Below are 25,896 nucleotides of genomic sequence, written 5' to 3' on the forward strand. Positions count from 1 at the left end.
AATGCAAGTTGCTACTATTGTACAGTGCCAGTTTGTAAAAGGTGTGATGGTGCAGAATACACAAAGTGGTTTGCAGATTCCAAAAGGAAATGATTCATCCCTCTTCATGTCAATTACCTGAAGGCAGCCCCTGTCAAGACAAAATAATTTAATTAAGCAGATGCATGTCATTTAAGACGGAGCTAGCTATAGTGACGAGTACAGTGCAGCAGATGCCAAGTCCACCTATGTTATAGAAGCAGTTAATATTGATTGTCGCATTGCTCTCTGCTAACAATTAATCATCTGTGATCTTTACACCTGTCTTATTGGAAGAGCTTGAACGCAAGATGTGAACTGCTTCTCTTTTGTCCTGCAAGTGTGAGAATTGTCAGTTTGCCGGGAGATTCCCTGATACTTTTGATTTCTAATTTGACTGACATTTTTGACTAATTATGAAGGCAGCATTTTATCATCCTGCCACGTCAGTTTGACTCCAAAAATGACAGGGCAACTTTCAAATCAATCAGACAACCTGTGATTCTTTGATTCCCTTTTCATAACGAGAAGCTGCATTTATATAATTATTTTTACACAGTTATTAAACAGGAGGTAGGTTTTAAGGAGTGACTTAAAGAAAGAAAGTGAGTCAGAAAGGCAGAGAAGATTCAGAAGGGAATTCCAGAGCTTGGGGCCTACAGCTGAAGGCATGGTTGCCAATGTTAGGGCAATTAACACCAAAGATGTACAGAAGTCCAGAATTGGAGGAGTTCAGAGACCTAAGGGTTGTGGGGCTGGAGAAGATAAAAAGAGATAAGACCATGAAAGAGTTTGAAAACAAAGATTAGAATTTTAAAATTGAGGTGTTGTTTTAATTTGGAGCCAACATTGGGTTGTGATACGAGTTGGCATGAGCTAGGGTACACACAGCAGAGTTTTGGCTTATTGGGGGTGGGGGGCATAATATAAATACATACATACATAGTGGCTGAAGGAGCAGGTCTGAAGCTGGAAATTTTGTGATGAATAACTCACCTTCAGATTCCCCGAAGCTTATCTGTTAAATACAGTGCATAAGTCAGGAGAATGAAGGAACACCTCCCAAGTGCCGGGGTGCGTGCATTTCCAAAAACATTAGAAGCTCAACACCATTCAGGACAAAGCTGCTGTCTACTCAACTGGTAGTCATTCACCACCTTAAACATTCATTCCCTCCACCATCACTGCAACAATGTGCATCATAAACAGATCACAACTGGGCTACTCCCCTTTGACAGCACCTTCCAAACTTGTGACCTCTACCACCCAGATGAGCAAGGGCAGCAGCCACATGGCAGCACTGCCACCTGCAAGCCCCTGTCCCCAATTCTCCCACTGTCCTGATTCAGAAATATATCACCATTCCACCACAGAGGCTGGCCAAAATCCTAGAATTTCCTCTTTTGCAGAACTGCGGATGTACCTGCACAACATGAGACTACAGTAGTTCAAGAAGGCAGTTTGTCAGCTTCCCAAGTGCAATTAGGAATGGCAATACATGTTGGCCTTGATCAGATCGCATGGATAATTTTTTTAAAGAGATGGAACATGAATCCCACACGGAATACTCAAACCTTGAAGCAACAAGGACATAAATAATGGTGTTAACAGTAGGCGAGCTGAGGCAGGGACAGAACAGGATAATATTAAGGGGCAAATTTCTGGAACAGTGGCAGGGGAGAGCAGGATCTGACAGTGCTTTACATGGTCAAGTCAGATCTAATGATCAATGGCTAAACAAGCTGACTCCCATAAGTATTTCAGTCTGTATCCCTTGGGACTTAAGGGAGTGGAGGTTAATCAGAAGAATGTTGAGGCTGAGAGAGAATAATGGTTATGTGGGGAACAGCAAGTGTGATATGAGGGTAAGGTTTGAGCAGATCAGTAGCTGCAGAAATTTCCAGGACTTTCTTCAAACTTTCCTGGTGAGTGCAAGTGGGATCTGGATTGGAGTTTGACCTATGCAGGCAGCAGCATCAGGAAAATTGCACTTACATTAGTAAGGGAAGAAGGTAAAATGTCATGCACAGTTCACCCTTTTATTTATTTGTGTCACAAGTAACACTGCAGTGAAGTTACTATGAAAATCTCCTAGTCACCACATTCTGGCACCTGTTCGGGTACACTGAGGGAGAATTTAGCATGGCCAATGCACCTAACCAGCATGTCTTTTGGACTGGGGGCGGGGGGGGTGCGGAGGGGAGGTGGTGGGAAACTGGAGTAGCCAAATGAAACCCATGCAGACAAGGGGAGAACGTGCAGTTTCCACACAGACAGACAGAAACCAGAAATCGTACCGGACTCCCTGGCACTGGGGCACCAATGCTAACCACTGTGCCACTAGCTACCATCAGCCTTCTGCAGCAGCCAGTGAATTGTCCAACCATCAGTTTATTTGGGGACAGTTGAAGGTCATACCAGAAAAACACAGAAGGTGGAATCTCACTAAAAGAATGGGAAGCGTCATGATCTGAGCGAAAACCGATGTGTTTCTTTCCAGAGAAACAGGCATGTTTTTTTCTCCAGATCTTATGGCAGCTTATCAATAAAGCCAGGGGAGCTTGTGTATTGATTTGATTTGATTTTTTAATGTCACATATATTGGAAAAGAGTGAAAAGTATTTTCTCCGCACGCTACACAGACAAAACATATCATTCATAGAGTGCATTGGGCAGAAGGAAAGGAGAGGGTGCAGAATATAGTGTTACAGTCATAGTCAAGGTGTAGAGAAGGATCAGCTTAATGTAAAGTAGGTCTATTCAAAAATCTAATGGTACCTGGGAAAAAGCTATTCTTGCGTCAGTTGGTATGTGATCTCAGACTTTTGTATACTTTTCCTGTTGGAAGAAGGTAGAAGAGTATGTCTGGGGTGGGTGGGATCCTTGATTTTGCTGGCTGCTTTTCCAAGACAGCAGTCTTAGTCAGAGCAGGAGTCATACCAAGCGGTGATACACTGTCATTTTGGGGGTGGGGCCTAAACATACCAGTAAAGACTATTGATATGCAAAGGAGTCTGGGTATACAGGTACACAGGTCACTCAAAATGGCAATGCAGATAGAGAAGGTAGTCAAGAAGGCATATGGCATGTTTTCCTTCATCGGCCGGAAAATTGAGTTTAAAAATTGGCAAGTCATGTTGCAGCTTTATCGAACTTTAGTTAGGCCGCACTTAGAATATAATGTTCGATTCTGGTCAGAAGGGTGTGGAAGCTTTGGACAGGGTACAGGAAAGATTTATCAGGATGTTGCCTGCTGTGGAGGGCATCAGCTATGAGGAGAGGTTGGAGAAACTTGGTTTGTTCTCACTGGAGTGACAGAGGTTGTGGGGCGAGCTGATAGGAGTCTACAAGATTATGAGAGGCATGGACAGAGTGGATAATCAGAAATTTTCTCCCAGGGTATAAGAGTCAATTATTAGGGGGCACAGGTTTAAGGTGCGAGGGACAAGGTTTAAAGGGGATGTGAGAGACAAATTTTTTTACACAGAGGGTTGTGAGTGCGTGAAACTCATTGCCAGGGGAGGTAGTGACTTTTAAGGGGTGTCCTGACAAATACATGAACAAGATGGGAATTGAGGGATATGGTCCCCAGTAGGGTAGGGGTTTTAGTTAAGTTGGGCATCATGGTAGGTGCAGGCTTGGACGGCCTGTTCCTGTGCCATAATTTTTTTGTTCTTTGTTCTTAAAGCCTGGCTGCACTGAGATAGGGGTGTCCCCATGAGACTAAGAAATATCCTCCCCCCATCCTATCACAGAGATCTAGGGGCTCCCCCCCACTCTTTGATCAATGTCAACATCTTTCCCCCACCATCACCACAACATCCCCCTACCCTGGTTATGGACACTGACATAAAACGATCAATGCTACCCCCGCCATGCCCTCCCACCCCCACCCACCGCAACTGTCATCCCTGCCATCTCCCTCTTCCCCCCTCCCCCCCCCCCCCCCCCAACATCCCCCACAACCCCCATGAGGCTCCTTCTAACGTCCAATGTGAACCTGACAGTTCCAACCTGTGCCAGGGCAGTGCTTGGTCATGTCCCTCTCCTCCAGGGACTATACTCACATTTGCATTCCCAGGCAGATACCCACAACAGTTCACATCTGGGCGAACCTGTTGCAAATCTTGCCAACATGATGTCATGTCAGTGAAGTTTGAAAATACAGAGCAAAGTCCATATATGGCCAGGGGCCTGATAATTGTACTAAAATTATGCATGTGCATTCAAATGAGATTCTCATCCTTTGTGGGCATGAACCTTATTATGTCACCAGCAAAAGGCAAGGCAAGTTGTGGAACGGGATCACGCTGATTCTCTCAGGATTTTCAGCCCACATCACCATCGTCACTGATGGTGAATGCAGGGTGAAGATTGTCCCCCGGCGCTTTCTTGCATCCAGGAATGCTGCTCCTAAACCAAGAAAATACTATGGCTCATTCCAGCTACCCAAAATACCCCACTAATAACTGAAAATGACATCCCCCCAATGTCTCCAGTTTAGGGATAACTTACCAAAACTGTTTTTTTTAATTCATTCATGGGACATAGGTGTCACTGGATGGACAGTATTTATTGCCCATCTCTAGTTGCCCTTAGAGGGCTGTTAAGAGTCAACCACATTGCTGTGGTTCTGGAGTCACATGTAGGCCAGACTCGGTAAAGATGGCAGGTTTCCTTCCCTAAAGGACATTCATGAACTCGATGTGTTTTTCCAACAATTGATAATGGCTTCATGGTGATCAATAAGATTTTAATTCCAATTTTCTTTTATTACTGAATTCAAATTCCAACATTTGCCATGGCAGGATTTGAACCCGGGTCCCCAGAACACTAGCTGAGTTTCTGGATTAATATTCTAAGCTAGTTTTCAATCTCTTGATTATTGTCTGGTAATGTTTGCTGGAAAGTATATACTAGGCTGAAGTGAGAAGGTATATGGATAGGGGTATGAAAATGTAGAATGAATACAAGTAAATGAGGAACTTTGGAAATTAACTATTCCACAACACAACTGAAAAAAGAATATGAATGCCTGAATAAAAAAAAACTGACTACTTAGTCTTTAGCCGCAATAGTTACATGAGCTTTGGCAGTGAGGTAGTCGGAAATTGGGATGGACTTATTAGAGTCACAAGGAGTTGGTACAGGGAAGGCTCAGGGCACACAGAGTGTACAGAGGAAACACTATTGCTTCTCTTGGCCCACGAACAGTGCTGTAAACTTGTTTACCTTAAAGGTAAGGCCTTTCTTGTCTCCATTTATGTACTGGGATTCCCAATGTTCAAAAATCCCAGCCAAAATTAGTTAAAAATAAGAAGCTATTAAAATTATTTCAAAACCTTAAAATATTTCAACCCTGCCTACCTCCTAAGAAGGGATTGTTTGTCGGTCCACCAAACCTTCCTAGCCATCAGCCTTCCTCGAAACTGTGTTGTGTCCCTCCAACATACTGGAACTCCCTTCCTAACGCCACTGTGGGTGTTTCTATGTCAGGTAGACTTCAGCAGCTCAAGAAGATGGCTCACCATCACCTTTGCAAAAGCAATTAGAGATGAGCAAGAACTGCTGACCTTGCCAGCAACAACTACATCCCATGAAAAAAAGAAGCACCTCCATCAAAAGTACAAGTGGATGGATTGGGATCAGGTTTGAAACTTAAAATATTTTTATTTCTCACCTAACCCAAATCCATTCATTTTGTTGGGGAAGGGAGGTGTGATTTAAAATGATCCCTTACGTTTTTGTATAGTTAATGCTTATTTACAATTACTCACTCACATTCAACATGGTATGTTATGATGCTAATTTTTTCCAGTACAGAAGTTATCAGGTTAAGTAATGCCAACAAGAGAAAATTATTACATGACACAAATAAATCTATTTTTAAAATGTGATGATTCATTACCCACCAGACTGGAAGCAACCCTAAATGTTTTTCTTTTCCATTAATCATCACCTCTCTAAAGCTGTATAATAAACTTAAAGCACAACCACTGCAGTTGCACACAATCCTTATTACATTTGAGCACCACTAATATTTGGTTTACTCATTGAATGGAAAAGTTATGGTTAAATTTGCAATTTTCTGCTCCCAGTAGGGAGTCTCGTGGATCAAGAACACATTGACGAAATCTGGACATGTGCACCACATGATGTTCTGACCATTTTGATAGTTAGAAAATTATTTCTCTCAATCACACCTATTTCCAAAATACAGTCATAGCCCGAGGAGCTTCACCTGAGTCATTAACGCGCCCATTTATTGCATAATTAACTCTAGAATGCACATCATAGCACCCTTGCAGTTTGGCTTAGTTGCATGCTCACCTCAGCAGTGCCTGAGCGCTAGAAATTGAGTGGGCACTCATTAATGGGACAGTGATCTAGTTGCCAAAGATAGTGGGGGCAATTCTTCCAGCCACTGGGGAGACATCAGCGGAGGCTGGGTAACGGGCTTCCCACTGGGCACCATGGCCTCCATGCATTTCCAGCCAACAGAAATTGGTGCAGAGCTGAATAAACTATTTAACTCAGAATTTGCATTGTAGGACTGAAGTCCCCAGGCCCACTTGTGTCTCCCCCCAACAGTCTGACCCCCTGGCACTGCTCAAGAGGCAAAGAGACACTGCTCATTAGGCAATACCAAAGTGAGTGAGGCCCAAAGGAGCGATCAATGGGGGTGGAGGGGTCTCACTGCCATTCTGCATTTGGGATCACAGGCAGAGGGAGGGAGGACAGTAATTGGGGCGAGTAGGGTGGAGTGAGGAGCTGGCCTGGAGAAGTCCGGGACACCAGTGATCAGGGGTGGGCGGAATTGGACTGGCAGCATTGCAGGATCCCGATCAGGAGGCCGACAGTGCAGGGCTACTGCACATATGCGGATCTTGGCGCTGACAGATCGGCGCATGCACATTGGTCCACTCAGCACTATGCTACCAGCCTCTCCAGCAGGAGTAGGCCCTGTCCCAGCTTTTCAATGGGATTCAACGCCAGGGCACTCTATGATGCACAGAGTGTGAGAGATTCATTTTGAAAATCCTGCTGAAAAAAGCAGCAGGATTTGCTCCAGTTTTTATGCGAATTTGGCACTTAGAATGTTTTTGGGAGAATTCCACCCACTGAGGCATTCAGCTAAGACCTGGTCTGCTTGTACTTGAGTCCATTCCTTAGTCGGATATTAAAGATTGAATGGTAACTTTTTAAGAACAAAAGAATCTCACAGTATCCTGGTCCTCATTCTCCTTTCAAATAACACCATTAAAAACACCATTAATGGACCAGTAGCCTTATTACTAATTATGAGATTGCTGTGTACAAGATAGCTGTCACATATTTCATAGCAATCTATTGGATGTGAAACACATTCAGATGTCTTAAGAGATTTGATATAGGGCTATGTAAATTTAAATTCTTTCTAAAAGGTCTCCACCTCACCTTTTGAATTTTATTTTTAAATGCAGATGAGAGAATCACTACAGCACATTTTGGGAGTAATTTTGATTTTGGGTGGAAGTGTTGAACAGGTAACATTGATTCAGCTGCCTGTCCTGATGTTCTTTGCCATTATCAAAGTCAAAATTACCCCATTAGCTGTTATCACAAGATAATCAACTCCCAAAGGAGGATGCGGTTACAGTTCATATTATAAAATTGTCCCTAACTTCATCAGATTACTTTAAAAAATCAAAGTGATCAGTTAAAATTCTTCAGTACAGTTAAAGTTGCTGCTGGAAACAAAAAAAAAGACTAAAAATGATAATGTGGAAGGAAATGTTATTTATTTAGCTGCACCTGTGTTGTAGAAGTCTTTCTTTTTATATCTTGGCCAGGATTTTACGCTGGGCTGGATCCCTGCCACCTTCACCCTGTCAGAGGCAGGCCCATCCACATTCTGACAGCTTGTTCTGCAGCTATTGAACAGTCAGAAGGCCATTGATTAACTGGAAGTGGGTCTTCCAACTGCATCTACGGAGGAAATCCTACCTTGATTTGAGAGCTGCCAGCCAAACAAATGACCAGTAGTTCTCTGGTTCCATCAGCAATATCAGGAGCAGCGGCCATTGCTGGGACTGCATTCAGTCCCCAGTGGAGATTGGCGCCATAATCAGATGCAAAGGTAAGTGGTAGTGGGGGAGGGGGCATACTGGGACTGTGGTATCTCTGTGATAGGCTTGCAAACCCCTAGAGAGTGAGGGGGAGTCAAGTTGGATGGGCCATGGGAGGGGAGGGAGATGATGAGAAATGCAGAAGTGGTGCAGGAAAGATCTTTCAGGCTTCACCTTGGCACTAGCCTCTGCCCACTGTGGGAAAGATTATGACAAGGGCTGAAAGGAGCCCTTAAATGGCCATTAATTGGGCCCATCGCATTGCATTCAATTTTATGCTCACCTGCCAAACCAGTCCTGGAGTAGGAGTGGGGTTTGTGTATAATTCAGCCCCTTGCACCAAGTGTGCAACTTATGTTTGGAAACAATGGGATCCATCACAACCAAAGCCTGGTCTTTAACCTGCTGCAAAGATTTCCTGCTCTGTGGGATATTTGGAACAAAACCGTAAATGCATCTCCTGTTCTGTGTTTACACAATGATCAGAAGATGGGGCGCTGGCTGTTCCAAGACTGCCAGGTTACGATCAGCTAATGGCATGAAGCAGAGACATAAGCTGAAATAATCATAGTCTAAATGGCTGAGAATCACACCATGTAGGGTCACTGGAGGAAATTGTGAAATCCATTTTATTCAACTGTTTAGCACACAGTGTACTTTTGATAATAAAAAGTGACTTAAGACTACTGTGTTAGGACTACAAAACTTGGGCCATATATTACTCGAGTAACTGTGAAGTCATGCTAAAGAAATATCTCAAACTGAACTGTCCCATAATCCCTCAATGCTCTAAAGAGAGTCACTTATATTTGCTGTTGTGTTGGACCTAGTTAAAGTCAGTTTGAGGGCGATCATTTTTAATAAAACCTTCTCTCTTGTGACATCATGAATAGTGATGTTGCACTTTAAGCACTAATTTATCCCTGATGTAATTTAGGGAGAATTGTATGCTAAGCCAGATGAAAAAAAACAATAGAATGGGGAAAAGAAGAATTCTGGTCTGTACTGGTCTTGTATACTTTAAAATGGAACACCAGTAAAATGAGGAATTAAGAATATTGGTCCTTTCTTTTTCCTTCTGAGAAATAGCTCTTCCAGGTTACCATTCCAACATCTAGGTCTAAAGTATAAAAGATTTTTAAAAAGCATTGCGAAGGGAACAGAATATTCTTTTAGAACTGATAGAACCGTGTGACAATCTAGTAGAACATAGTTTTCCTTAAGTTCTAAGTGTCAAAAACAAAATACTATAGCCACAGGAAATCAGGAACACAAACAGAGACCATCAGAAACACTCAGCTGGTCAGCCAGCAACAGTGGAGAGAACAGGCCAGATGCTTTGGGTATGGATCCTTTTTCAGACAAAGGGTGTATGCCCAATACATTTTGTCTGTCCTTTTCACAAATGCTGTCAAGTCTGCTGAGAGTTTCTATCATTTCCTTCTCCTAGAATGGAATGTTGTCTATTAAATAAAAACCTCACTTTTAAGGTAAAAGTTGGCAGTAATGACTAAAGTTCAATAAAAAAATCACAAAAAGCTTTACTTCACATATTCAATAAAGTGTAAGGATACAGATTTCTTAATACAAGCAGAGTCATCCTGTGAACATGCTACTATCTTGATTCAAAATTAAATGGGCCATTCTTCTCAATTTGTTGCAGGTCCAAAAGGTTTTCACAGCTAAAGGAGTCAACATAGACCTTGACTCACCAGTTTTACGCAAGGGGAAGTCATCCTTTGTGTCATTAACCCCAGGTAATGACTGTTTATATGATGGAGAAGTTCCACTCTGTGGTGGTGAACTCTGGTCCAGTGAAGCATGGTGGGCCCCCCTGGCACAGGAACAAAGAGTAATGAATTAATACAACTACTATACAGCCTAGACAATAAATCACTTTGCAGATGGCCAGCATTGCATTTAATTTAAGAGAACTTTTCTAAGTCAATCAGTTATATTTGTTTTTAACTGGTTGGATTATCCTGAATCATATCTGCCCAAGATTTCTATTTTCTATTTTCCTTAAGCTTTGGCTGCTTCTCTCATACTGTTTAGCATTCCAGCTCTATTAAACAGATGGCAGCCAAATTGAAAATTAACTGCACCTCTTTTCCAATTTTGAAAAGTCACACTCAAATTTTCTGTTCAATCTACAAACATTTTTTTGGCATTCCTCATCATTCTGTCAAAATTCCCCTGCCCAAAGTCCCCAGCTGGTTGTTTTGGCTTCAAGTAAGGAGGTGCAGACATCACAGCAGAGAAGAGAAACATTCAACATGAACTTGTGTTAATGCTAGCTCAAGTGAAGTAATCTAATCTAATTCAATTTCTTTATCATTATCCCATGATTTACACCGGTTTATGTCCACAGTCACTTGTGGCAACTTCCTCCATATTTTAATATTCTCTGTGTAAAAATAAATATTCTACCTTCAACCTTCCCAAACTTGAGTGCTGCTGAAATGAGAGACAGCTTTTCATCTTGAACTCTTTCAGGGCAAATGCAAGAATACCAAATTTCAAACCATCACAACAATTTATACTGCAAGTGAAAAAGGGGTCAGATTGATTGGCAAGTTGACTCTAATTGTCTTAGGCATTGTCATGGAGAAAGCAATGGGAAACTATCAGCTCCCATACTTCTGGGCAATTCAAAAAAGGCACAATGCTTGAATATACTCTTTTTGTTTGTGAACAACGGGCCCCTGTGTATGAACGCATGTCACTTTTAGTAAGTGTAAATAAGCTATGTTATAAGCTTTAGTGATTAACACACTCAGAATTGTTCAGAAAGTGCTATCCAATTGCAGAATCAGGGCTGGACTTCTCCCAAAAAAAATTTAAGTGTCAAATTTGCGTGAAAGTTAGAATAAATTGCACTGGTTTTTCCAGCATGTTTCCCAAAATGAATCTCCCACACTCTGTGCAGTGCAGAGGCTACCAGCATGAATGTCATTATATTTCAAGAGGCAGGGCCTATTCCCACGAGAGAGGCTGAAATCAGCACGCTCAGCAGGCCACTATGCATGTTCTGATTTGTCAAAAAATTAGTGCAGCAGGTTGGGAGAATCACCCTCCACACTGAACAGTAAATATTTTTGAATAACCTGGGAGCATGGGGATCCCATATAGTTTGCCTTTACTTTCTTTTCTCCATGGCAAAACCTCAACCAGAGTTAACTTGGCAACCAATCAGCATCCCGTTTCTCCTATATCTTCTTCTTATCAGTCAGGGAGCATTGTCAAGCAGGCCATAGCTACAGGTACATCGCCTGCTGCTGCATGTGGGAGAGTTAGGAGGCTTGTGACCCTGAGGAGGGGGCAGTCCAATCTCCAACTTTGGTTCCTGCGAACCCAGGGATTGCTGAACCAGATAGGTGTATGATATTTTTCTCTGAGGGGGATCTGATCACTGAGCCAAAGGGCTGGAAATGTGTATGGGGTGTGAGGATTCACATCTAATGTCTATCAGCCTGGTGGGGAAGTACTTATCTTCTCCCCAAAGATATCCTTGCCTCCCTCCAGCTATTAGGTTTCCTGAGGCCCTTTGTTCTGCCTCCGTTAATTCCAGAAGTAGGTGGATCGAGTTTGAGATTATCAAAGTTTTAATACCAACCCCAGCCCACTGTTTTGTAAGTTAAGATATTCCCTGCTTCCTTTCAAATGAGATGTTACTGACAACATTGTTGAAGACAGATTATTGGATCAAACAAAGAACAAGAATGTTCTATGCACAAACTGGCTAAGCTGATATTAACTGAATTTCAAAGATTGTATCAAATGAAGTTAATACACAAGTCACTATGATATTTATCCTTTCATATTCTTTATAGTTACCAATAACAGATATTTATCTTTTATTATAGCAATAATGACTCAAATGAAACTCGGGCTACATTTCAAACACAGCCCTCTGAAATGACCCAGGAAGCCAGTAAATTCAAAGGCAATTAGGAATGGGCAATAAATGCTGACCCAGCTAGCGATGCCCACATCCCATGAATGAATAAAAATATTAGAACAGTGAATAAGCAGCATCCTGGTGAAATTGTCAGCACACTTATACTTTAATCATAAATTTGTGGAAAAGACGCTGTCTGCCTGTTTGAACAGTCGTTAAAGATCCCATGGCACTATTCAAAGAACAGGGAATAGCTGCAGCCAACACCCCTTAACTACTACCTGAAGCAGATTTGCTCAATATTCACGTTGTATTAGACTGTAGGAATTTGCTATGTTCAGAGTAATTGCTACACTCAACTACATATCACTGCAAATTAATTCACAGCTTGTGGAACATTTTGGGGTACATGTCAAACTTAATGAAGCACAGTGCAATAAGATGGTCTTGTGGCAGTGGGTCGCATCCCTGCCTCTGAGCCAGAAGGTCGGGATTTGATTCCCATCTCAGGGCTTGATAGTCAAGAAAGGTGCCTTCATAACGCAATCAATAATGCCAATGGCTGGCAGTAAGAAACTCCCGGTCAGCCATGCTTGTATGGAATGGCACTCTTCAAGCTACAAGCCCCTAACGGCAGACCAGCGATCTGTTGCAGGAATAACTAGTTATGGAAACAAACTGCCTTAGTGCACCATTAGGCACAAGAAGAGAATTGGAACAATGTAAATACAAGTTATTTCTGGTTTTGTTTGTGGAAGTTGAAATCTCCTCGATAGAGTGGATTTTGATGTTTCATGTCATTAAAATAACCTCTTGAACCTCACACTAACTCAACCAGTGAGTCCAAAGTCTTGTCTTTGTCTATATTAGGCCTCCTTAGAGCAAGGAAAACCAAAGCTAAGAAACAGCAGACGTGTGCACCAACACCTTTCTTCAGATTTACATATGTAATTGGATTTCTGAACATTGTAATTTAATCAAAGTAGCAATTTTACTTCAAAAATAGAAATCCTGTAAGTAAGATAATGATACTTACCGATACCAGTGTTTGGCATGTTGAGGGAAGGAATTGTTCTGTCCACTTGATGGAAACTCTTTTGCTGATTTGCTCAACAGGAACTCCTGAAGTTTCTGTTTGACCTCGGTACTGGCCACAGCACCTGACAATACAATTATTCAGTAACTGCTACATTTTGAAATCTTTTAACCACTTTTTGACAGAAAGGTTTTGGAAAAGAAATTATTCTAAAATATGGTTTAAAGCACAGTATGTTCAAAGAGGCATAACAGATCTAATATCATACTTGAAGACAATAGATAGTTAAGATACTATTAGTTTATACAACAGATGTTAAATGATAAACCATTTGCTACCCTGCCTCAACATTAGATAGTATCTTATACTCATTGGGCAGAACTTTATGAAATAGGGGGAGAAATACATTTCTCATCCCCATGCTACAAAAATCCATTCTAGGCAACCATCAAAAGAAAGCCTGCATGCTTGGCAATAGCATGTTATTGGTGACTTTAACTACCTGAGAATGGGACTTCTGCCCATCTGTGGGATAAAGTCGCATCCTTGTGAGCTGCTGGCCAATCTGATTCACCAACAGCTCCAGTCATCCCACTAATGCCAGAATTATGTAGTGGGCACTGTGAGTACTAGAACAAAGAACAGTCCAGCACAGGAACAGGCACTTCAGCCCTCCAAGTCTGTGCCGCTCATGCGCCCAACTAGACCATTCGCTTGCATCCCTCTATTCCCAGTCTGTTCATGTGGCTATCTAGATAAGTCTTAAACGATCCCAGCGTGTCCGCCTCAACCACCTTGCTTGGCAGTGCATTCCAGGCCTCCACCACCCTAGGCTCCGTGATCCCTTCCTTCCCCTTAAAATCTTGGACTAACCTTAGCCCAGGTCCTCTGAGATCTATTCTCCCTGCACCTGCTTGCAGTTTTACAGCAGGATATAGATAGGCTGGAAAATTGGACGGAGAAATGGCAGATGGAATTTAATCCAGATAAATGCGATATTCCAGGCCCCCACTACTGTCTGTGTAAAATACGTCCCCCTGACATCTGTGTTGAACCTTGCCGCCCTCACCTTGAACTTGTGACCTCTTGTGTTCGTCACCTCCGACCAGGGAAAAAGCTTCCCACTGTTTCCCCTATCTATGCCCTTCACAATTTTATACATCTCGATTAGGTCACCCCCCATCCTCCGTCTTTCCAGGGAGAACAACCCCAGTTTGCCCAATCTCTCCTCATAGCTAATACCCTCCACACCAGGCAACATCCTGGTCAACCTTTTCTGTCCTCTCTCCAAAGCCTCCACGTCCTTCTGGTAGTGTGCCAACCAGAACTGGACACAGTATTCCAAATGTGGCCTAACCAGTGTTCTATATAGCTGCAACATCATATGCCAACTTTTATACTCTATGCCCCGTCCAATAAAGGCAAGCATGCCATATGCCTTCTTCACCACCCTCTCCGCCTGTGCTGCCACCTTTAGGGATCTGTGGACTTGCACCCCCAGGTCCCTCTGTGCGTCTATACTCCTGATGGTTCTGCCACTTATTGTATAGCTCCGCCCTACATTAGATCTACCGAAATGCATCACTTCGCATTTATCTGGATTAAATTCCACCTGCCATTTCGCTGCCCAATTTTCCAGCCTATCTGTATCCTGCTGTAAAACTGCAAGCAGGTCCAGGGAGAATAGATCCCAGAGGACCTGGGCTAAGATTAGTCCAAGGTTTTAAGGAGAAGGAAGGGATCACAGAGCATTGGGAGGTGGTTTTGGGGAGTGGGTTTCGGAGGACAAGGTGGGGAGGCAAAATTGAGAGGGAGGTCATGTGGGTGAGTTGGGGAGAGGGGTGTTCCCAATGCGCATAGGGCACCCCTGAATGATGTGCCTTCCTTCTCATCTTTCAAACAATTTATTTAAAAAAGATCTCCTGAATCTCACCCACCGACCATATTATGGAAATCAAGATCTTGGTGGTTGGGAAGGCAGTGAACTAGCTACAAACATGCCCAACAAAGACATTACAGAAGCTGTCTAATCTAGTTATATACACTGAAATTTGGAAGGCTGAGAGGAGATCTTATTGAAACATATAAAATTCTAACAGGGTTGGACAGACTTGATGCAGGAACAATGCTTTCCCTGGTTGGGGAACCTAGAACCAGGGGCACAATCTTAAGATACGGTGTGGACAATTTAGGACTGAGATGAAAAAGATTTCTTCACTCAGAGTAGTGAGTCTATGCAGTTTTTTATCACATAAGGCTGTGGAGGACAAACCACTGAATGTATTCAAGAAAGAGATGGACTTTTTTTTAGAATTTAGTGACATCAAGCAGTATGAGGAGAAGCAGGAATATGCAATTGAGATAAAGGATAAGCCATGATCACATTGAATGGTAGAGCAGGCTCAAATTGCAGAAAGGCCTACTCTTCCTGGTTTCTATGTCTCTTCCAATGAATACATTGACTGAAAACCAGATGGATTCAATGACCAACAGGTTGATCTGCTCCAGCAGACTACTGCACATTCAGTAAAGTTGAAAAATTATCTCTAAGAATCCAAACAGTGCTTCCAGAGAAATGAATATTAATTCTAAGCCATATGGCAGATATGGCTAGAAAGCCAATGTTTAGCATGTGCTGATCCTCTTGTGGGACCTATGCATTGCAGAATTTCCATGAACTGATGTCATGAAAATATCAGGGAAATCCAAGGAATTGCAATATTTTCTGTTGGTTGTTTATATTTTTAAACTGTAGGGAAATGGCTGTGTTAATGGAACTTACCTTTGATATGTTGATGAGCTTAGTAACACTGCAAACAGATGTTTACCGAAGGCAAGTTAGTAACAGGAGACAGAACATGAATGTATTTGAATAAGTTGTTAAGGTTCCAAAGAAAGGTGTGAAGAAACCTTTTTTTTCAGATCATTTATGTTCTAAAAGATAAAATCAAGAAATGAAAGTCTGTTTAAAAAAGGAAAGATCAAAGGGGTAAATTGTATTTAAGAAACTGATTAAACCTACGTACAGGCAACTGTTTTTAAAGCTCAGCCCACAGCAGGAATAGTTGTTTAATCGCTTCTCGGCCTTTTAGCTAAAATCAGGTGTAGTATCGACATGCTGTACTTGGTTGAAGTCATTAGGTTATATTTTAGCTTCATTTGAAGCAATTTTTAAAAGCGGTATCTCGGCCTTTTGGCTAAGGTACAAATGAGATCAAGCCATGGAGGAGGAGCTATGCCTGCTCCAATCAGTTTGGATCATGTAGATCAAGCCCAAGACAGGTGAGAGCCCTGTCTTGTCAGCTTCAATTGGGAATGTCTCAACTTGTTGAGACTTTGAATTGGACTTGATTTGATTGAATTGGATTTTAAAAAAAAGTTGTTTAACTCCCAGCAAGAACTGTCTATGAAGAAAGCTCATCTTGAAAAGCAAATTGTTGTTTTTAACCTTAGAAGCAATGCTAAAGAGATATAATTGCCTGGTGTTAAGTGTGATCTATACTATATACTATAATCACAGTAGACTTTGCCTCACCTAGACCAGCAAGTTCCTGAAAGCTGGTCTCACCACGTCAGCATGTCATCAATGGAAGTGTGACAGAAGCATTGTTTGTGTGTGTAAACAAGCTCTCTGCTAGACTACTGGCAAAGTAATACCGCAGACCAGGTGCTTCTTCAAGGAATTTCCTGGCCTGCCTTCAGAAAAAGAGGCACTGGGGACATGTGCGAGAGCCACAACTATCCAGTTCTGGCAATATTATTAGATGTCACCTCTACCTGCACTTAGATTAACTGAGAAATAAATACAGGACATTGTCAGTCATCGCTCATAAAGTGAGATGCTCAGAACATCTATAGGAGTGCTACTGAATCTGATAAAGTAGTTACAGCACACCCAAATTCACAAAAGTAGCATATATAAATCTAAATACATACTCAGAATATCAGTTCATTGTCAGTGCCTAATACACATTATCAATGATTTATAAATTATAATTGTAGTTTATTGATTGGTTTATTCCAGTATTGTTACTATAATAGCTTGTTTACTGGCAGCAGTAATATGTTATTGTTATAAATATTTTATTATATATTTTTATGATTAGTGCAGCATTCCATCTGTTAGTCACTTTTCATAAAGGTTATGAAACACTTAAAGAAGTATCTGCCTGCAAATCTTTCAAAATGGTTTCTGTTCATTTACAGTGCTTAACACATTGGGATGGATTTTATGTTGGGGTGATGGTCCTGCCCCCACATGTAAAAATCAGGGGCAAACCCACATCCAATTGGCTGTCTCATCCCACGGTCCATTAATGATGGATTGGCCATTTATTGGTTTCAGATGGGTGTACGACTCCTCAGCTTTTTAAATTTGTTAATGGGATGTGGGTGTCACTGGCTGGGTCAGCATTTGAGGCCTATCCCTGATTGCCCCTTCAACTGATTGTCTCACTCAGGCATTTCAGAGGGGCAGTTAAGAGTCAACCACATTGCTAGGGATCTGGAGTCATATATAAGCTAGACTGGGTAAGAACATCAGATTTCTTTCCCAAAAGGACATTAATGAACCAGATGGGTTTTTACAAAAATGGTTTCATGGTCATCATTAGACTTTTAATTCCAGATTCTTATTCAATTGAAATGTCACCATCTGCTGTGGTGGGATTCAAACCCAGGTCCCCAGATCACTACCCTGGTTCTCTGGATTACAAGCCCAGTGACAATACCACTGCACCACCGCTTTTTAGAGTAAGTGGCCAATCAGTGGCTGGTAGCTCTCCAGCACTCATTACGCATTGGAACCAAGAACAGAGGAAAGTCACCTGGCGGAGCTGGATAGGCAGGCCTAATTAGAGGGAACATAACATAAGAACATAAGAAATAGGAGCAGGAGTAGGCCATCTAGCCCTTCGAGCCTGCCCCGCCATTCAATAAGATCATGGCTGATCTGTCATGGCTCAGTTCCACATTCCCGCCCTCTCCCCATAACCCTTAATCCCCTCGCTTATCAAAAACCCATCAACCCGCGTCTTAAAAATATTTAGCGAGGCAGCCTCCACCACTTCAACGGGCAGAGAATTCCAGAGATTCACCACCCTTTGAGTGAAGAAGTTCCTCCTCAACTCCGTTCTAAACCGCCCCCCCTTTATCTTGAGGCTGTGCCCCCTAGTCCTACTGTCCTTTCTGAGCGGGAAGAGCCTCTCCACCTCTATCCTATCCATCCCATTCATCATCTTATATGTCTCAATGAGATCTCCCCTCATTCTTCTAAACTCTAACGAGTACAAGCCTAGTTTATTCAGCCTCTCCTCAGAGCTCAACCCCCTCAACTCCGGCCTAGTAAACCTCCTCTGCACTCCCTCCAAGGCCAAAATATCCTTGCGCAGGTGCGGCGACCAAAGCTGCACACAGTACTCCAGCTGCGGCCTCACCAATGCCCTATACAGCTGCAGCAAGACCTCTCTACTTTTATATTCAATCTCCCTCGCTATGAAGGCCAGCATCCCATTTGCCTTCCTGACCACCTGCTGCACCTGCAGGCTGGATTTTTGTGACTCGTGCACAAGGACCCTGAGGTCCCTCTGCACTGTCGCCTGCTGCAGTTTTTCGCCACGTAAGTAAAACAATGTGTGTGAAAACATTGTGGGGGAGGAGAGTCTCCAATGGCCCAGGAGGTCTGTAAAGGAGGCAATTCTCTCCATCCCTATTTAAAAGTAGCTCATGCATTTAAAGTTGCCTGGCTGGACATTTCATGAGGACCTCCTCTCCTGTTCTTGATTGAACTCCAATGGCAGTGGAGGAGTCCTTAGGTAATCATTAATTGGGCACTTCCAGGCCTCAATTGCACATTGAATGGGCAGGATCCTGACCATAGGACCATAACATATAGGAGCAGAATTAGGCCATTGAGTCTGCTTTGCCATTCAACAATGGCTGATAAATTTCTCAACCCCATTCTTCTGTTTTTCCCCCATAACTTCTGATCTCCTTACCAATCAAGAATCTATCCATCTCCATCTTAAATACACTCAATGACCCAGCTTCCATAGCCTTCTGTGGCAACGAAATGTGGACTAAGCTCCAAGGTCTAAGCCACACTACAATTTCCCTGGCAGAGGGACAGTTGTTCCTCAATGGAGTTTAGAAGGATAAGGGGGATTTCATTGAAACTTACAGAATACTGAAAGGCCCAGATTGAGTGGATATGGGGAAGATGTTTTCATTCGTGGGAGAGGCTGGCGCACAGCCTCAGAGCAAAGGGACGACCTGAGGAGGAATTTCTGTAAGCATTGTTTTATTTTCCATTGTAACTATGTGTGCATGTGTTAGGAAATCTATTTATTCTTTGGTAATTGTCAGAACAATTAGTGAAATGAATAATCTGTTCTTTAAGTAAAAACAATTTAGGGCAGCATGGTGGCACAATGGTTCGCACTGCTACCTCACAGCTCCAGGAACCTGGATTCAATTCCTGGCTTGGTTCACTCTCTGTGTGGAGTTTGCACATTCTCCGCGTGTCTGCATGGGTTTCCTCTGGGTGCTCCGGCTTCTTCCCATAATCCAAAGATGTGCAGGTTCGCTTGATGGCCATGCTAAATTGCCCTATAATGTCCCAGGATGTGTATGTTAGAGGTATTAGTGGGGCAAATGTGTGGATTGATGGCAATAGGGCCTGGGTGGGATTGTTGTCAGTATAGACCCGATGGGCCAAATGACCTCCTTCTGCACTGTAGGTGTTCTATAAAAACTCTGCCGCTGGGTTATTTCAAACTGAATTCCTCACTCCAGAGGTAAGAACATACTCATAGACACTGGCATCTTTGGGGAAATAGTACAACAATTAGCATATCCTCCAGCACTGATTCCAGCATTGTGGAGCTGCTGATTTAAGACTGCCGACTAAAGCAGCACTGTTGTACCAATGAGTTGCGCACATGTGAAAATAAGACCAGTTGATGTTACAAAAAGTACCACTCCACTCCATGCTTAAATGAGGAGGCTTTCCACTAGCTTCAAAAATGATTACACTACCGAAATCAGAGCTTCACAGACTAGCAATGGGAACCCTGCAAGGCAAAGCAACACTCGGCTCTGCAGCCTGGGGGCTTTGAGTTGCCACTAGTTCAGAGTTTCTTGGCCACCTTTCCTGGGTTCACTCGATGGGATTGTGAGAAAATGCTTAAAGGAGTAGAGCCATCAGGTGCCAGCTGATCTTACACAGAACAGAATGCAGGTGGAAAAAAAGGAGGAAAATATATTGAGGGCAGCCCTGGTATCTGACTGGTCTATCATTATTCAGCAGAAACTTTAACAGATACCCAAAAAGCAGCAAATAGGGGCATAGAAAATTGATATATTTGTATTCTTGTTTTATTAGATTCTTTTCTGGTTGACATGTTTTAGCCTTTTTTAAATGTTAACTGTTGCCTAGTAACAGCCACATGGCAGTTCATAACAACCAAGTTTATACAGCTCTGGATGTTGGAAACCAATACTGCAGGTTTTGCCCTGGTTCCCCATGACTCATTTTCTTTCTCACTCCCTCCTTCCTTTGCTAGTTGCACTACAGATTCCCACCTGCCAACATGCCTCTAGTCTCTGATTTTATTTAACTTGTGAGCCTGGGCTGAATGTCAGCAGACTATGTGACTGTGTGTGGCATCACAGTTGAGTCCACTTCTGTCCTCACTTGTTTTACATATAGGTACCCTTTCTCGCCAGAGTCATTGAGTAGCAAACAGAACTGAATTATTTTTCTCTCTATAGGAACTTAGAAACAGATAGGGCCAGAAAAGCCCAACTCATTTGCCAGCTGCCTAACTGAGATTAACTAAAGTGCCCCACTGTTGTCCCACCTGAAATAAGCTAACAAAACACAGACCATGATAATCATATGCTACCCTACGCACTCAATGTACTTAGTGGTTCCCCGATCACACCACTGAAAATTGCAGGGCTGCTTGCTTGAATCACTTTGCAAAGAGACCGCAGCTGTTTTAAAGCCTTAAGTGGATACAGCAAGCTGAATCTTATACATGGGTTTCAGAACAATAGAGCTCACCACGCGGGAAATGCTACAAAGTGATACAGTAGTGTGAGATTTTCTAAAATCTAACACTGCTCTTTGAACTTACTATCGCTGTACTGTATCTTTAATCAATTTATTTTCATGTTTTCCATGTAAGTGGAGTTCCTGTGGTATTCAGGAAATGTCAAACCTGTTGTTGATTCTTAGCAAAGCTCCCGTCAATGAATCTAAAGCAAATTGCAGTCTGAAATGGGTGAACCATAAACCAAATTAAACTTCACTGATGAAATATACGGGTCCCCATTGGGGGTCTCTGCACTGACCCCTTTCAACAAGTATAGAAACTTCAAAGAACTGTACAGTCCTCTAAAGGCATGCACTGCATTGGTTCAGTTATTCAGTTCCTGCTTCATTTTCTCTACTACATAGATCAGTACTAGTAAAGTTAAGGCACCAAGTACCTACTGTGAACCACTGCTGCTTTGACCTAAAGATTTTACTGTCATCACACAGCTATTTGTTGGTTATTTACAATAGCTTTTGCTGGCATCAGTAGCTGACCTTTTCCAATGAAGTACTGACTGAAAGCATGTACCACGACCGGGCATTTGGAACTGATTTATCCTTAAATTGTTTCCTGGCAGTACTGTTTACATATCAGAATCACTGTGTGATGTCTAACTTTGAACTGTGGTTTGTTCCATGTCGTGCAACTAATGATGTTTGTTAAAGTTCCCTTCACTGCTCTAGGTGAGCTGGAATTCGCAATGTGTTGTCAGTAATGTTATTTTGAGCTACCACAATAATTTGATGAAATGAAAAAGGAAATAAAAAATGAATGCCGGTCACAGAATTGTTTCAAACAAGAGGGTTGATATCTTAATGGGCCATGTATTTGAAAAATAACTGGTCCACCATGGCTGATAGGATTCATGGAATTGTCTCACAGTATCAACCAATGGAGGGAAAGAGACTGAATTAGGATAAAAATAAAGAACCAATAAAACTGAATACCTTGATAATTTGTGCACTTACAGTCAGTGACTTAGTTAAACAAACTGTTCTTTAAATTTTTTAGTGTCAATGTTCTTTGGGTGAACAGTGAGCGGGGAGCCTGCTCCATCTGCCGGATAACATCAGTGAAAGATCAAGTCCATGTTTGTGATCAGGCTTCATTTTAATATTCATGGCAAGCTGCCAGTTTCAAATAAGGGTGAGGGACCAATCACGGAACCAGATGGAAAATCTGGTGGTTCCTTCAGGCAATCAAGTCAGAGCTTTCTCAATCTCGGTAAAGGATGGGAAGTAATCCCAGGAATGACGGTGGGTGAAAGATGTGGCAACTGCACAAAAGAAAGAACATTTGTGCAGTTTGTAGCCCCACAAAAATCATCAAGAAAGTTAGATTGCACCTTTGTTTTTGGAGCAACTAGTACTTGCTTGACATCTAATGTTCAGTTCCAGTGGAGAGGAATGTACACGGCACTCACCATGCATGCGCGCGCACACACACACACACACACACACACACACACACTCTAGACTAAATTTGCATCAGAGTGCTAAACACGGGATTTTCCAGCTCTGCCTACTGCTTGGATCATCCAGTCCCACTGAACTTTCAGCCAAAGTGCCAAATCTTGTGCAATGCCCCCCTGCCCCCACCACCACCCCCACCCCATGACGAGGCTGGAAAATCCTAGCCGTAGTTGGTCTGCAATTTAAACATACTTCAGGAATGGGTACTGGCTGACTAATCAAGGCCTCATACAAAAAAAACATCAGCATTGAATTCTTTTTATATTGTTCATTAAGCTGAAAACAGGGATGGTTGAGAGACGGAAATCACCCCCGAGCTGTCATCATCTTCCTCTTTCACAGCAACTGCACAAGGCTTCTTTTTTAGGTCTCTTGAATGACCTAAACTGATTTCTCAATTTCTCAACCACCACCTTCTCAAGGGTAATTAGGGAAAGACATACCACATCCTAGGAAAGAATTTAAAAAAATGTTCTTTTTGTCTGGGTGTTTACTTTTAAAGTTGCAGATACTTCACTATATCTTTGAGTGAAAGTATGAGTGCCAGGATATTTTTCATGCTCTTCAGTAATTAAGTGGACAAACTGCTGGTAATATGTAAAAGCTGAATGCTTTTGCCAAAAACTTGGAATTGCACTCTTGGTTTCTGTGTTCTTCGGATCAGACAACTACAAAGGTGAAAATTATTGCTGAGTGTTGTTAATGTGCTCATAGCATTTCCTACTTCTGCCATTTTAATAAATGGTGAGGCCACAGGATAGTCCATTACGCAGTTAGATGATAATATCACCCAGACTGGTTTACCAGAAGAAATATTAAAATGGATATATTCTCTCCTTTACTACCCCTCATTCCCCATTTCAATTCCTTATGTTTCTGACAAAATGTTCCTTATGTTTATGTGTGGGTTCACAGATGTTGGCAGCTATCTAGTGTCTTGCCTAGCAAGGAACAAGCTTTATGCAAGCTTGAACAATAAATGTTGGCAGGTTATTCAACGATAGACAGGCATTGTAGCTAAACCTGATCCAATCTTAACAGCCACCTACAAAGATAAAGAGATGGAACTGCAGTGGGGCTTTTCTGCCAGCCTGCTACAGATTGAAAACTCTGGGAAAGCAATGTATATACTTGAGATCAGAAGAAAACCTACAAGAATTCTAGGTAGCAGCCTCCAGAAGGCCAATAGTGGGTAGGAGTTCTGAATGATCTATCCCCTCTCTAGCCCAATCACAATGTTGCTGAGGACAACCATAATATTAGAGTCTGGATCTTATTATTTGTGATCATTTACCAACTGGGAAATTAGGATGTTTGGTAAATTCTTCTCTTACAACCAATGACATATTACATTTTAGCCTTTAAATTCAAATATGAGGGAAAAGGGATTAAAAATATAGCAACTAAAAACAAGAAAGTGGTTCTTCTCTCACAAAAAACAATTATAGTAATAAAAGTAAGGTGGCTAACAGTTCAGCAAGTTAATATTTGTATCACCCATACGCCATGATATTGATCTTGCTGCTGGCTCCATCAACAAGTACAATCAACATTTATCTGCAAAAGACTTTGATGGATTTTCTATTCAAGCACAAAGATCAGTACACAGCAGATTCAAGATTGGATTGAATGATTCATGTACATACTTTCTCTTCCCCTTTCTTTGTTTCGAAGAAACAGAAGGTGCTGTTCCCGTAGCTGTCGTCCAACCTCTTGTTCCTGCCGCTGTTTCTCCAGTTTACGTTCTTGCTCCAGAAGCTCCTGCTGGTGTTGCGCAGCTAGCAATTCCTGTTGTTGCTTTTAAACAAAGACAACAATTCTTAGGACACAAATATTGCACAGAAATTTTTCAGTTCCACAACAATCTCATGACTGATTGGTGAAAGGGATGGCATAAGCTTTTGAGTGTAGGATCTCAAACCAAAGCTTTTTGAGTTCAGGTTGCAAGTTGATCTGTCATTGGAGATCCTTTGCCTTGGCTAGCTGAGCTTCACTTCCACTATTCCTTAGCTTCATTACAGGATGTAGCACTATACATCAGCAAGGTGATTTATCTTCAGGTGTGGTGAAGGGGAATAAATAAGCTGCTTGTATCAGTCCAGAGATGTGCAGGTTAGGTGGAGTAGCCATGCTAAATTTCACTTTAGTGTCCCAAGGTGTGTAAGTGAGATGGATTAGAGATGGGAAATGTGTGGGATTATAGGGATAGGTCAAGGGCCTGGGTAAGTAAGATACTCTTTCAAAGAGTCAGTGAAGACCCAATGGGCTGAATGGCCTCTTCTGCACTGTAAGGATTCTTTGATGTGTCCCGCAGAATGTATTGGTAGCTGACATGACAAAGCTCACAGCCATGCAATTGTCCCACCTTTCTAGATGGACTGGAAGTGGGGGGGTTGCGGGGGGGGGGGGGGGGGGGGGGGGGTGGTATTTCCTGCTCCTATTTTCATTGGGCAGGGCAGAGGAGTTGGTGTGGGGGTACGGTTGAGGTTGCGTGAGTTGGGTGTGTCGAGTATGGTGGGATTCCACATGAACTTTTGTGCATTGGTACAGCCTTTACAAGTGGCTCATAGTTCTTCAAAAAAATGAAGTTGCTGGGGAGTGGGCTCTGCCAGCACGATGTTGTGGGACCCATCCCATTAATTATTTTGTGCTATGTCGCAAACAATACAGCAGAGAAGGCTGCCATTGGCACGAATTGTTTCAAAAGGTCAATTTTCCTTGTCTTTGTCAATGTTTGGGAAAATTCTGCCAGTATATTTTCTGCTTTAAAGAGGAGAAAAGCACATATTTCTACGGCTTAAATAACAAATTACCTGAATGGGACATTTTCCTTTATATCTTGTAGGTCTTTCGGTTTTAATGCAATGAAAAGTAAGCTAACATAACTCAAAATGATCACTCAATTGTTTTCAGAAACTCTTGAGTCACACAGTTTCAAATGCCAAATGACAATAAGAGTTACACTGTATCCAGATGACACACACAGCATTGGATACTGCCCTTTAATCAGTCACTTTCTCATGAAGAGATAATTATGTATATTTATTTTGCTGCAGACACTTCCAGCAATTGGAGTTGACTCCTAAAGAAACATTTTCCCTTCATGATTCGGTAAATTACTACATAGAAGGTCACAGTGGGTGAATACGGTCTATTGAGACATTGAGTTCATTGAAAATGAATATTGGTCAGTTTTAAATAATGGCAGTCAATACACAGACACCAGTTTTAAGTTAAAACTTTTAAGTTAAAACAGTTTTAA

At 42.1% G+C, this 25,896-nt stretch overlaps 1 protein-coding gene across 2 annotated transcripts in view; it reads right to left on the reverse strand.

The window, feature by feature from the left end:
- LOC145355275 (histone deacetylase 9-like) overlaps positions 1-25,896 on the reverse strand; it is a 781,248-nt gene that overhangs the window by 347,465 nt on the left and 407,887 nt on the right. For both annotated transcript variants that reach the window (XM_080207173.1, XM_080207182.1), the window contains exons 6-8: positions 24,281-24,431; positions 13,064-13,187; positions 9,839-9,960 (exon numbers count right to left, since the gene is read on the reverse strand). In XM_080207173.1, coding sequence (XP_080063299.1) covers positions 9,839-9,960; positions 13,064-13,187; positions 24,281-24,431 — 397 coding nt within the window. The remainder of the gene's footprint in view (positions 1-9,838; positions 9,961-13,063; positions 13,188-24,280; positions 24,432-25,896) is intronic.

Source organism: Carcharhinus amblyrhynchos, chromosome 2, assembly GCF_965287045.1.
Source record: "Carcharhinus amblyrhynchos chromosome 2, sCarAmb.v2.hapA, whole genome shotgun sequence".
Taxonomy (NCBI): Eukaryota; Metazoa; Chordata; class Chondrichthyes; order Carcharhiniformes; family Carcharhinidae; genus Carcharhinus; species Carcharhinus amblyrhynchos.